This window comes from Carettochelys insculpta, chromosome 4 (assembly GCF_033958435.1).
Source record: "Carettochelys insculpta isolate YL-2023 chromosome 4, ASM3395843v1, whole genome shotgun sequence".
Classification (NCBI taxonomy): domain Eukaryota; kingdom Metazoa; phylum Chordata; order Testudines; family Carettochelyidae; genus Carettochelys; species Carettochelys insculpta.
In genome coordinates this window covers 5,138,914-5,152,596 of record NC_134140.1, presented here as the reverse complement: position 1 = coordinate 5,152,596, position 13,683 = coordinate 5,138,914, and the positions used below count along the sequence as shown (strand labels likewise).

General features: G+C 44.9%; 1 protein-coding gene across 4 annotated transcripts in view; it reads left to right on the top strand.

The window, feature by feature from the left end:
- SFXN5 (sideroflexin 5) overlaps positions 1-13,683 on the top strand; it is a 208,032-nt gene that overhangs the window by 131,711 nt on the left and 62,638 nt on the right. For 3 of the 4 annotated variants that reach the window (XM_074992204.1, XM_074992205.1, XM_074992208.1), the window contains exon 12: positions 4,316-4,401. In XM_074992204.1, coding sequence (XP_074848305.1) covers positions 4,316-4,401 — 86 coding nt within the window. Of the gene's footprint in view, positions 1-4,315; positions 4,402-4,990; positions 5,139-6,713; positions 13,319-13,683 lie in introns of those variants that run through there. The other variant, XM_074992207.1, reaches the window with a different exon arrangement.

Sequence of the window (13,683 nt, the reverse complement as noted above, 5' to 3'; positions counted from 1 at the left end):
GTTCTCCTGGTTTGGTCCTGCCTGCCCCACCAACCTTCTCACCTGTCATAGGCTTGTGACTGCATTATGACTGTCCTTGACTAGCTTTGTCTCTGGAGCTTCATTTGATTGTCTCACTGAAACAGGCCTTTCCTTGTGGGTTTTATTCTGAAAGATGAAGTGTGCAGGGGCACACACCCAGCCAGAGTTGTTCATAATATGGTCCTTGGCACTTCTGTCATGCCTTTTGTCCAAAGCTCTTAAAACACTTTATACAGAGTAACTAATTTACCCTGTCAGGTGCCTGTCTCTGTTAATATTGCCATGTTACTGAAGGCGATACAGAGGTACAGCTATTAAGCAATTTCCTGCAGGGCTCAGAGGCAGTTGGTGTTAGAGCTGAACCAGACTTCCTGACTCACCCTGCCCAATCCCTAGCCAAGGCCACTTTGTGTCTTAATGTCTGGCCAAAGGGCTAAGGCCCAGGTCCTGAAAAGGGAGCTAGGTTCCCAATTTCTATTGACTGAATGGGAGTGAAGTATGTAAATATGTTTGAGGACTGGGTTTAAATGATTACCTGGCAGCAGAGTTTGAGTGATGTGCTACAGGCATTTTAATATGTGCAGGATGGTGACAACCAGTGAAAAATTTTGTGGGTGCACCAGGGTTACCTGTTCTGCCCTGTGATCACACCTGCATACACACCCCACTGCATGTGGAGAGGGAATTGGAACACAGCTAAGGGGGAATGGGTTGGGATGGCTCAGTTGCAGTCTTATCTCATACAACTTCAGCTGTACTGTCCCAGAGTCCTCCTTCCAGTCAGCGGTACCCACTCTTACTGCGCACCTTAGCCACACTCCCCTGCCCGCAGTGTTTAGATTTCCCAGTTATCCTCCTTGCAGCTCTGCATGCACAGCCTCCTTCCTCCACCAGTCTGCTTCGCTCAGCACCTGGTTGTGTCTCTCATCTCCTGACTGCCCCTCCCTCAGCATTCTTTTTCCCCCCAAGTCGTCCTCCTTGACTCACCACCAACTTCAGGTTTGCACCAGTTCACCCTCCCTCCCCCAGCTACTCCTAAATTCAGCTCATCTTCCTCCCTTCTTTCAGCACTAGCTGTATCATCCCCTGTCCCTCAGCCAGTAAACACAGACACAGCCTCACCCTCACCAGTCTCCTCCTGGTCTTGTGGTCAAAGTATTGAACTAGGTCTCAGGAGGCTTAACTTAAACTCTTGTACTCCTGGTGGAGCACAGGTCATCTACAGTTTTCCTCTTCAGTCTGTCTCGGGACAAAACTTCTAGCTGACCCCAGGAGTACCCCAGTTGTTGTCCTTCAGTCCCAGTAGATCTTCTCCACGTTGTTCGGGGTCTTCCTCTTTTGCATTTTCCTTGCAGGTTCCATGTGAGAGTTTGACCAATTATGCTGGATTACAGTTTGCTGAGACTGTGGCCCAGCCAGCCCCACTTTCTTCTCTTGTTTTGAGTATCAAGTGGTTCTTGTCCTGCTCTGTTCCAAAGCTTCTCATTTGTGACCAAGTCCTGCCATTGGAGGCAAAGGATGTACCTCAGGCATCAGTTTATGAACTTCTGTAGCTTGTGATTTGAAGACTTTTTAGTATGCCAGGTTTCACATCCATACAAGAGCACGCTCTCTTCACATTTGCGTTGAAGAGCCTCAGTTTTGTCTTTGCAGACATTATTTGTGATCCGCATATGGGATGAAGAGTCTTGAATGCAACTGTTGCTTTCCCTATTCTGGCATTTATATCTATGTTTTTTCTTCTGTCTCTGCCCATGTCTCAGGAGAACTAGGTTGAATTTCTGGTTCTGCAGCATGATCCTTGTGTGACTTTGGAAAATTTCGTTATCTCTGTGTGCCTCGGTTCCCCATCTGTAAAGTGGGAAGGAGCTGACTTCCTAGGTTCATGTAAGGATACAGTTATCAGTGTTTGGGAGGCGCTTAGATCATATGCTGAATAGGTCATAGAATCATAGGAATGTAGAGCTGGAACAGAGCTTGGGAGGTGCTCTAGTCCAACCGCATGCTGTGGTGCAGCATAACACAAACCTAGGTCATCCTTGGAGAGTGTTTGACTAACCTACTCTTAGGAACCTCCAGTGAGGGAAATTTCCACAATCTCCTTTGGAAGCCTGTTCCAGAGTTACGTTATATTTAACCTAACTCTCTAGCTGCAGATTAAGCCCATTACTTGTCTTACCTTCAGTGGACACAGAATAATTTGGTCATCATCCTCCTTATAACAACACTTAACGTATTGGAAGACTATAAAGTCCCCTTCAATCTTCTTTAAGCAATGGGCCTAAATTGCAGCAGGGAAAGTTTGAGTTGGGCATTGGGAAAAACTTCCTAACTGTTAGGGTGGAGTACTGGAATAAATCACCTAAGGTACTTGTAGAATCTTCATCATTAGAGATACTTAAGAACAGGATGGATAAATATCTAGCAGGGATGATATAGGTGGTACTTGGACCTGCCGTGAGGGCCAGGGATTGGACTTGATGACCTCTTGAGGTCCCTTCCAGTTCTAGTGTTCTGTGACTCTATGATTCCTTGCTCAAGACTAAATGCACACAGTTTTTTAAATCTATCCTTACAGGTCTGGTTTTCTAAAGTTGTTATCGTTTTTGTTGTCCTCCTCTGAACTCTCATCTTTCCTAAAGTGTGGTGCTCAGAACTGTATGAAGTACTCCAACTGAGGCCTCATCTGGTCCAAATAGAGTGGGACAGTTACTTCCCTGGTCTTCCCTGTGACACTTCAGAATATTAACCTTTTTCACAACTGCATCCCATGCTGACCTGTAATCATAGATGGAAAGTTGGGTTACTTATTTGGTGCATAGGCCCATGCCCTGCTCTCATTCATATCAGAGTTATTGTGGTTTTATACCGACATAACCAAGCATAGATTCCTGTGCATAACTGGCAGCAACAACAGTGCAAGAACCAAGTGCAGGGAAGGAAAGCTGGGCAGGACTTTTTCAGCAAATCATTTTTTTAATGAAAAATACAGATTCATCAAAACCAAACTTGCTCACCAAATAGGGTTAGATTGAACAATCTCCCAACTCAAAACATTTGTGCAAAAAAAAAAAAACTTATGAAATTCTCAAAATGTTGCTTTTTGGCATATTCTAAAAGAGAAGCTGTGTTTGGGTTAAAATGGCTTTTTGAACAAATATTTTAATAAATTTAATCTGCATTTTTAAAGTTTTTTAAAAGGTTGCCATTGAAACAAAACTTTTCAATTTACCCTATACATTCCATTTCGAAAGCCATCCTTTCAAAAGGGAGCTGTAGTGTAGACTCAGCCTCTCAAGGGTCTGGTATGTCTTCCTGATGCAGAATGGGAGCATTGTTCAAAATCTATAAAATTCTCGTGGGACAGGAAAGCCACTTACTGCTCAGCCCTATGTTGATCAGTTGGAGAGGGCTCAGAGGAGAAACCTGAGAATTATTAGCTGTTTGGAAACATAACAAAGGCCATGTCTACACTACCGCTCATACGGTCAGAATTGGTACAGCTGTGCCACTGTAAGGACTGTAGTGTAGAAATAACCTTACAGTGATCGAGTCAAAGAATTCCATCTGTTTACTTTAACAAAGAGAAGGTTCAGGGTGACTTGATCACAGTGGGAAGCACCTGCCTGGGGAACAGAAATCAGTGGACTCTTTAGTCTAGCACACGAAGGTGTGTATATATACATAGAACAAGCTCTAATAGCTGGAATGTAAAACTAGACAACTTCAGAATGGAAAGAGGGTGCAAATTTTTAACAGTGAGGGTAATTAACCATTAGAACAACTTGCCAAGGGTTGTGATGGATTCTTCATCACTGGCTATTAAAAAATCAATATTAAAATCTTCATCCCTGGAGATTTTTAAGAGCATGTTAGACAAACACCTGTTGGGGACAGTCTAGGAAGTGCTTGGTCCTGCTGTAAGGGCAGGAGACTGGACCCGTTGACCTCTTGAGGTTCCTTCCAGTTCTAGTGTGATTGATTAAATATTTTTCTAAAGAGCTGCTCTGGCTCACACAAGAATTGATTAAGGGAAGTTCTCTTACCTGGGTTATACAGGAGGTCAGACCTCTTGGTCACAGCGGTCTCTTCCAGCCTAATAATCAATAACTCTATCTGCAAGTGACCGACCTCAACCTCATTATCAGTCTTTGTTGTTACATTCCAAACATACATATACCATTTAAAAATGCTAGGGAAAGGATTTCTGTCCCCCTGAATTGTTTGATCAATGAAGCCCTGTGCTGGGGCCAGTTTTAAGTGTCGTCTTCTTTTTTATTTTATTTTCTTTAAGGCACTGATAGAGACAGCCCTGACTAGAGTGGTCCTGCCAATGCCTATACTGGTTCTACCTCCAATTATTATGTCTCTACTGGAAAAGTAAGTGTTGGGTAATGTGAGGCATGGGGAATTTCAGGGAAAGGGAAACCGGGGGAAAGTGGGAAACAGCCCTTGTGGGTAAAGATGTGCAGTTTAAGATATGTCTGAATGAAGCTGGAAAGCCTCAACTCCTGCTCAAGGAAACACACCTGTGCTAGCTCAAACTAGGTTGCTAAAAATAACAATATAGGCATAGCAGTGCAGTAGCAAAGGCGATCGGGGGCTAACCAACCTGAGTCCATGGACTCGTCAGCAAGCTCACCTATGCCACCATGGCTACTACTCTGTTTTAACTGGTTAGTTTGATCAGAGCAATGTGAGTGTGTCTGCCTAGGCCAGAAGTTATACCTTCAGTCTCCAGTGAGGATAGTAACTGTTACTGGAGAGGAAATATGTTTGTCAAACTGGCCAAAGACAAAAGTATATTCCACTATATAGCAGTGATTGTATTGTCACATGCTGTATTGTTATTTTCGCATCTTTGGCCATTGGTGTAGAATACTGTAGTATTATGGCATCTCTTTAAAAGGATCAAGAAAAAATCTTCGGTCTGACTTGCTGCAGTTGCTTGATCACTTTTGCTTTTTAGAGACCTATGCCAAAACCCACTGTACTCAATGGAAAGATGCTCATTTACTTCTACGGACTTTGGTGGATCAGGGCGTAAGCGTGTCATTTCATGCGGGCCTGTTTCTGAAACCCTGGGCCTGGTTATCAGCCACTGTGTGGAAGCATAGGTAGGATGCTAACGTCTGATCCCGTCTGTTGCATGTTGTGAGAAACTTGGCTTCCTGTGATTAAGGGCTAGTCTACACTGCCATTTTACTGCACTGTAACCTTCTTGCTCGGGGGTGTAAAGAAAACACTTGCCCACCCCGGGTGCAGCAAGTTTCAGGACTGTTAAGCGCCAGTGTAAACAGGCTCCCAGAGCTGTTAGATACCCCCTTCATGGAGATGATTCACCTACAGTGCTAGGACAGCTGTTGTGGCTGCGCCTAAGATTGTCTCCATCATGATATATGGCTCTGTGATATTCTGGTTTTGCATGCTGTGGGGCAAAATTATCATCTAATATTTAAAAGTCAATATCACAGCATTTTAACAACATATGTGCTCACTTGGCCATCTCCACCCTCTCCCATATACCAGCATGCCATTTTCCTTTTCTTCTAAGAAGCTAGAGCCGTGAGTTCTTCTTGTTCTGAATGTTTACTCTGTCCTGGTTTCTTAAAAGATTTTCTCTGCCAGAGAAGAGGGTATCTACTATCATCCCTGCTGTATACTTCATTCAGTTTCAATGGGCTTCAGCAGGGTGTGCGTCACCTGTTAGCCTTCAGAGACTGATTACTGCATTGAAGGAAAGTGTCTCTGAAGAGTCAGCTACCTTTGTTTAGAGGGCTAAGCTGGAACTGCTTTTTAAGCAAACCTTAATGATGGCAACTCTAAAACACTCCACTGGCAAAGTAAACAGTAATTAGCACGACTGGGTATTGAACCACAGCTTTGAGGAACAACAGCTTTGTCCTCGGTCCATAAATGCCACTGGGCTATGTGAAATTCTCTCTGCTTGTTAACAAGGATCAAGCCTGATGTCTGATGTGTTTCCGGGTGTTTTGCATTTGTTCATTAGTATTACTATTTACCCCAAGCTCCCTTCTGCACCCAACCTCCGTCCCCGACCTCGCAACGCCTCCATTAGTATCATGGAAGAGTTCAGCCCTTGACCACTTTCCAAATTCTTGGAGTGGCCCCTCATCAGAAATTATTGCCCACCCCTGTTCTAGCATCTCGAGACCCTCTTCATCACCAGGTCCCCAGTGTGCTATGTACTGTACAAACAGTGTCCCTGCCCTGGACTCTCTTACATGGACAAAACAAAGGAAAGCAGGATTCAAAGTATTATTAGCCCCCTCTTGCAGGTTTGAAGCTGAGTCAGAGTGAGATTAAGGACCTGACTGCATGGGGAAACTGACCAGACTAATTCCACTATGAATTAAGTTAATTTGGAATAAGTGTGTCCACATATGGAACTATTCCAGAACAGCTGTTGTGCTTTAAAATCTCACCCCACCTATCTATGGAATAATTTCTGCATGTGAGCAACCCTTCAATGGCTTGCCCAATGTCACAGAGTCCCTGCCTTAGCTACAAACCCTTCCTGACTCTCTGCTGTTATTTCCATAATGTCAATCTTGTGCTTGGTACTTTCCTAACAGACATGCTGTGAGTACTCATGGCACGTACATTTCATCGGTAGTACTCAAAGTGCTTTACAATGGACCTCAGTCTTATTATTCCTATTTTATACCTAGGGAAACTGAGGCAAAGGGAGCAGAAGTGACTTGCCCAACATGATCCAGAAGGCCAGTAGCAGAGCTTGGAATTGAACTCAGGACTCATGTCACATAAGACGTCTGTGCTGTTTGATGAGATGTAAAACTAGCACATTGTACGATATATGCAAGGTGGTTTAATGATCTTATGAAACTTTTGATCTCCTTTATCCAATATCCAGCTGTAAACCCAAGTGTCCCAGCCAAATCTTGGGATTCTGGCATCACTTAAAATATCTTCCTCTGGTCCGGTAGTAGGCACCTTCTGCCCATTTCCACCATTACCTTCTTGGGCCCTACCTGGCATGTCCCCTTTTCCCATTATGTCCATCATCCTTTAAGTACCACTGACTCCAGCCTGCATTTGCTGAGGTGTAGTGATCTTCTCCCACCAGTCTAAGGCCATGTCTACACTGGCAAGTAACTGTGCAGAAAATCATGTCCTGTGCCATAGTTTTCAAGGTGTCCCCACTGGCAAGGCCCTTAGTGTTCACTAATTCCCCAGTTTCTGAGCTCTAGGTAAACCACCTCTGTGAGAAGCACAGAGCTTCATAGAATCATAGAACACTAGGACTGGAAGGGACCTCGAGAGGCCATCGAGTCCAGCCCCCTGCCCCAATGGCAGGACCAAGTACTGTCTAAACCATTCCTGACAGACATCTAACTAACCTGTTCTTAAATATCTCCAGTGATGGAGATTCCACAACCTCCCTTGGCAATTTATTCCACTGTTTGACCACCCTGACAGTTAGGAACTTTTTCCTCATGTCCAACCGAAACCTCCCTTGCTGCAGTTTAAGTCCATTGCCTCTTGTTCTATCCTCAGAAGCCAAGATGAACAAGTTTTCTCCCTCCTCCTTATAACACCCTTTTAGATACCTGAAAACTGCTATCATGCCTCCCCTCAATCTTCTCTTTTCCAAACTAAACAAGCCCAATTCTTTCAGCCTTGTGTTCTGGATAAAGTGCTGGGGTGCCAACGTGGACACCCTGGTGATAGTACTGTGTTTTGACCAGCCTCCCACACCTTTCCCACAATGCCTCTTCTTGCTTCTCTGATCAACTCTACTGCCTTGCTCTCAGGTGACCAACCCTCAGAGCTGCCCTTTGCTTTCCTTTTGAAATTTGAAAGATCCCTTCCTGTTTGCTTGGCAATATGTTGTGTTTTCACCACATCTTTGCAGCTGGGCAGGCCTGCTCCACACACCAGGGCTACGTCTACACTAGCACACTACATCGAAGTAGCCTATTTCGAAGTAAGGACATTGAAATCGGCTACTTCGACACGTATTGTCTACACGTCCTCCAGGGTCGGTGCTGTCGATGTTCAATGTCAAAGTAGCAACGGGGAACATCAAAAGGAGCTGCCCCGGAAGGAAATGCGGAGTGTCCACACACACAAGTGCTCCCCATCGAAATAAGGGGCCAGAAAAGCCTGCGGACAGGGTCACAGGCTGGACTAGCCCTTCTGGGGCAAGAGCAAGCCGCTCCCTTAAAGGGCCCTTCCCAGACACACTTGGCCTGCACAGCACAAGGTCCACAGAGCCGACAACCAGTTGCAGACCCAGTGCATGCAGCATGGACCCCCAGCTGCTGCAGCAGCAGCCAGAAGCCCTGGGCTAAGGGCTGTTGCAGGCGGCGACCATAGAGCCCTGCAGGGGCTGGACAGAGGGTCTCTCAACCCCTCAGCTGATGGCCGCCGTGGAGGACCCCGCTATTTCGATGTAGCGGGATGTGGATTGTCTACACACGCCCTACTTCAACGTTCAACGTCGAAGTAGGGCATTATTCCTACCTTTGGATAGGAATAGCGATTTTGACGTCTCGCCCCCTAACGTCGATTTTCAACGTCGAAATAGCGGACAGTGAGTGTAGACACGATGCGTGCTATTTCAACATTGCGCCAGCTACTTCGAAGTAGCTGGCTAATGTAGACTTACCCCAGGAGATCCCCTGCTTGGAGCCATTCCAAGATGCTGGACTTCATCAACATTTAGGGAGAAGAAGCAGTCTAGTCTCAGCTGCGCTCCAGCTGTAGAATTGATGATACCTATGGGCAAATCTCAAGATGCATGATGGGGATGCACTGCAGCATGGGGTCAAAGTGAAGAAGCTAAGAAACACCTACCACAAGGCAAGAAGGAAGCAACCACTGCTCCAAGGTTGTACCCAGGATGTGCCAGTTCTACAAAGAACTGCGTGTTTTACTTGGGGGGCCCCACCCCTGCTTTGAAAGCCCCACGAATACTTCAGGCGCTCAGGGACCATCTCAGCATGGACCGACCCAGGAGGAGGAACTCGTAGATGAGCATACTGAGAGGGAAGGGAGACCCAGAGCAGGACCCAGAGGACCACTCGGCATCTACAGATGCTTGCAGTTGAGAGCTGATTTGTACCCCCAATGAGGCGAGCCAGTCACAGCTATCAGAGTATGTGTCTGGGAGAAGTGGGTTTGCTTTCTGGAAGCACTCGAGCGAGTTGCTGGGAGTGGGACGATTTCAGAAAGGAGGCTTGTGTCTGCATGTTGCTGCTATCTACATGGGGCTGCTCAGACACTGAGCAGGGCATTGAGGCAATCTCTTGCTTCATGGTAATCTGCCTCAGATATCTCAATGAAAGTGCCATGTAGCTGCTGGGCCAGGCATCTGGGCCATTTGCTGGCAAGGCTGCTGTGTTTCCTGTCCCATTAAGGCTAACAATCCCTCACCACCGTGCTGTCAGCTGGGGAAACCAGTGCTGCACAAAGACAAGCTGTGTATGGGCCCAGACAACAGCTATCCTCTCACAGAAGAATTTGTCGTCCTCCCCCACAGTGATCTCCCCAAGTCACCACCTGTCCAGAGTACCGTACGACCCTGCACGAAGGAATTCCCCTGTTCTCCCCTGCACCAAGGAGCCATGTTCTTTTAGAGTGGGATAGGCTTGGCCCTACACACTTCCATCAATGTGAGTCCAGCAGTTGACTTTCCACTTCATGCTGATTGGCAATTGAGCAAAAGCTGTCTGGAGCAGCCGTTTTTCACAGGGCAATCTCCATGTGCTTCTCCTCCAGCAAGGCAGCTTCCCTTTGCATGTCATTAGTCCGTGGGTTGGAGCCAACCTCAGCACACTCCCATGCAAGTGGCTTTCCTCATACCTGCAACCGATCCCACCGCTCGGTGCTTGTTTCCTGAGCCCAAAAGTGGTGTTCCACCGGGGTCAGCACCGTCACGAATGCCACAAGTAATCCTGTGTTGTAATGCACTGTACGGACTCCTCATTGTCACTTGGCCAAGGTAGGAATAACTCGACTGCCATTTGTAGCATATTAGTGAGACCAGTCAGCATTTTTGCCAACAGCTGGGGCTCCATTCCCGCAGACCCAGGAGGCAGAGCGCGCAGCGCAAAAGCTGTTGAAAGGTGGCACCAAATGTGTCCAGAAGTTCAGGGACTGCTGGGACACAGGGGATGTGCCACTGGGCATTGGGACAGGACCCAGAATGCACTGTGCCTCTACTCCGCCTTCCCACAAACTGCAGCAGTGGAAAAGGAAGAGGTGCTCTGTGGGATAGCTGCACAGAATGCACTGCTCCAAAAGCTGCTGCAAACACCACACATGCGGTCACACTACTGTGCTGGCAACTGCCAGTGTGGACGCACAACAGTATTTTCACCGCTGCGCTCCTTGAACAGCGCTGTAACAGCCAATGTAGCAATGTAGCCAATGTGTAGCCAATGGCCGAGCCAATCTGTGGTTCTTTCCTGTTGCGTGGACCTGGCTGTTCATCCGCCTTTGCTCAATGGTTTTCTCAGGCCAGTCGTTATGGCCTGACGCTCCTTCTTGCTGTAAGGAGCTGGCTGTCCATAAAAATACACCATTCAGACAGCTTGTGGGATGGCAGCACAGGGTGCCCTAAGATAAGAGTCTCCCTGGAAAGCCAAAAGATACCCCACGTGTGTATTGTACAGTTCCACGTTTTTTGCAGGGTTTTGGGTTTTTAGTGACCAGTGGAATAAACGTTCTCTGTCTCATTTGGTAACCATACTCTGAGGGGAAGACTCAGGAACAAGGGCCTTTTTGGAAGAAGTGAGTTTTCAGGAGCTCAGACCGGTGCAGGAAGGTCAAGGCATAACACTCGGGGCCAGCAAGGAAGGAAACTAGATGTATAAGGCCAGGTTATTTGGTGGTCAGCAAAGCTACATGGCTTTACGCCAGGAGAGGATCAGGCCCATAAAGACTCCACTGGGGACATTGGCTGGGATTGTACATTTTTTGTAGTCATACAATAGTCTCCTATTTGTCATTTTTCTTGAAGTCCCAGTCCTGAGTTCAGCAATGAGGTGAGATTCTCAGGTTTCGTTTTTAAGTGTTTTTTTTTTTTTTAGCCATCCTGGATGCGAAAAAGAGCTTGAAAATGTGATCTCAGTGTCCCCTAAAGTCTCAAAAAACACCCAAACCTACACATTGAACCCAATTTTTTTTTAAATCGCATAATTTTTAAGCCAATTTCATGGTTTTGGGGCTCTGATTTGATTTTTGAATGCTTTGAATTGGCAATGAAAAGCTTAAATAATGACTAGCAGAAATATAACTTTTCTACTTATTTATAATATTTACAGACAATGCAGTAGATTGTCGAGGACACACTGGGCATATACACACCCAAGATATGTCTATACAGTATCTTTGTTCTGAAATAAGGTATTCAGGAATAGCTTATTTCGAAATAACACCGCTACACACAAAAATGCATTTCAGAATAGCACTTAGCTATTTCAAAATACATCATCTACACCCTGAGACCATGTGTACACTTTCATTCCTCTTTTGAAAGGGAATGCAAATGGAGGAAATCAAAAATGCAAATGAGGTATTGATTTACATATCTTGTGCTTCATTTGCATAATTTCTTTTCGGGGAGAAGGGTTTTTTCAAAGATCAGGTTTATGTGAGAACGAGCTCCATCTATACTGCTTTTTTCCTTTTGAAAGAATCTCTTCTAAAAGGAGATTATGCAAATGATCATGAAATATGTAAATCAGTGCCTCATTTGCATTTTGGTTTCTCCTATGTGTATTCCTCTTTTGAAAATGCAAGTATGTCCACAGAGGCTTATGCTTTGTTTCGAAATAGGCTCTATTCCCTGTCTTATTTCAAAAGAGCTCTTTCAAAATACGTGCTGTTCCTCATGAAATGAGGTTTACCAATTTCAAAATAAGTCAACTGCTATTTCAAATTTATTTCAAAACAGTGATTACATCATGTAGATGCTAGGATAGTTATTTTGAACTAACAGCTGTTATTTCAAAATAACTTTGCTGTTTAGACCTAACCGCAGTTCCCATTAGCTTTCCGTGAGAAGTATGTAGCTCACTGCCGTTTGTGCCTTTGCAGAGCTCTTCCGTTATAATATCTGGATTTAGAAAACTGTGATGCGTTATTCTGATTGCTGCCTTCCTTTCCTCCCTCTGCAGTTCCAACATGAAATTATCTGCTGCTATCTTGAGAACAATCAGTACTTTAAAAAAATGGTTCCATTCCATCTGAAAGCTTGTAACTCCAGTTTTCAAGTGCTATGATGCTTTATTAATTTATTTATCTGTAGCAATTTGTAAGTTATTAACTGCAAAAATCACGTGGGTTTTGAAACTGGAAGATTCCCAAGATTGTAATCCTGATGATATGACTGCATCTCCCAGTGCTGCTGCATTGCCTCACAGAAGTAAATCTGATGCCTGACCAGACATCATCTTCCATGCTGTACCTAAAGCTTGGTCAGAGGGGAGGCTGCATTGCGTCATGGGATACATAGTCAAGACAGGGAACTTGGCCCATAGGAGAAGATGGTGGCATGAGACTTGTGAACTACAGCTCCCATGAGCCATTACAGTACCATGAATAGATTCAGTTTAATTTTGAATTGGCTTGAAACAAAAAGTATTAGATTAGTTCAACAGCTGGAAATGCTTTAGTATGAGTGTAACCAACCTGAAATGAAATATTTTGCTTCAATATTCCTGATGGAAAATTGAATTGTTTTGGCAAAAGCAAAAATTTCCAATGAAAATTTTCAATTTTGCAGAAATTGCCCTTTTTATTGAAAAATATTTAACTGGAAAATTGCTAGCTCCTTTCCTGTTTGTCTGAGAGGCAAGATGTATGAGCTTGAAAGCTTGTCTCTTTCAGCAATAGAATTAGTCCAATAAAAAATATTACTTCACCCACCTTATCTTCTAATATTCTGAGACCAATAGGACTACAGTAACACTGCAAACTGTCATATTGTGGTTATGGTGGGAAAGTTTTTTTGCCTTATATGAGGTGTATTATACATACCTTGAGTTACTGAAAAAACCTCATATTACTTTAAAAATTATGAGAAGAATAATGACGTATTATTTTGATGGCTGAAGGTGATTTTAAATAAACCTGGGCCTGACTCACAAAGTTCCATCTGGATCGTCCTCAGAGTTCTGGTGTGTTTTTGTTTAGTGGGAAAAGTGGCTCTTACAAATGGCACTCTTGATGTCTCATGTAAATTGGTGTAATTTCCTATTTCCTTGATTTCAGTGGAGCTGTGTTCTATCAGCTGAGGATCTGGCCATCATCTCTGTCAGTGGTTTTCAGCTTCAAACAAACCTAATACAGTGTTGTTGGGGTTTTTGTCCCAATATTTTAGAAGTTGATTTTAGTGGCCAGTTCCTGGTCGCCGTCTTTCCACTTGGCTCCAGGTCTTTTATCTGTCCCAGCCATTCTCGCATTTCTCCATCTGCATGTTTTAACTCCCCCAGCTGCCTCTCTCATCTCTCATGCCATTTTTTTCAGCTCCCTTGGCTGTCTCTAGTCTCTTCTCCTGCTGCGTATTTTAACTCCCTGGGCCTCCCTTGTTTGCTCTTCAGGCAGCTCAATGTTACCTCCCACTGCTCAGCTCTCCAGTGTTCCATTCTTTCACCATGTCTCATGCATCTC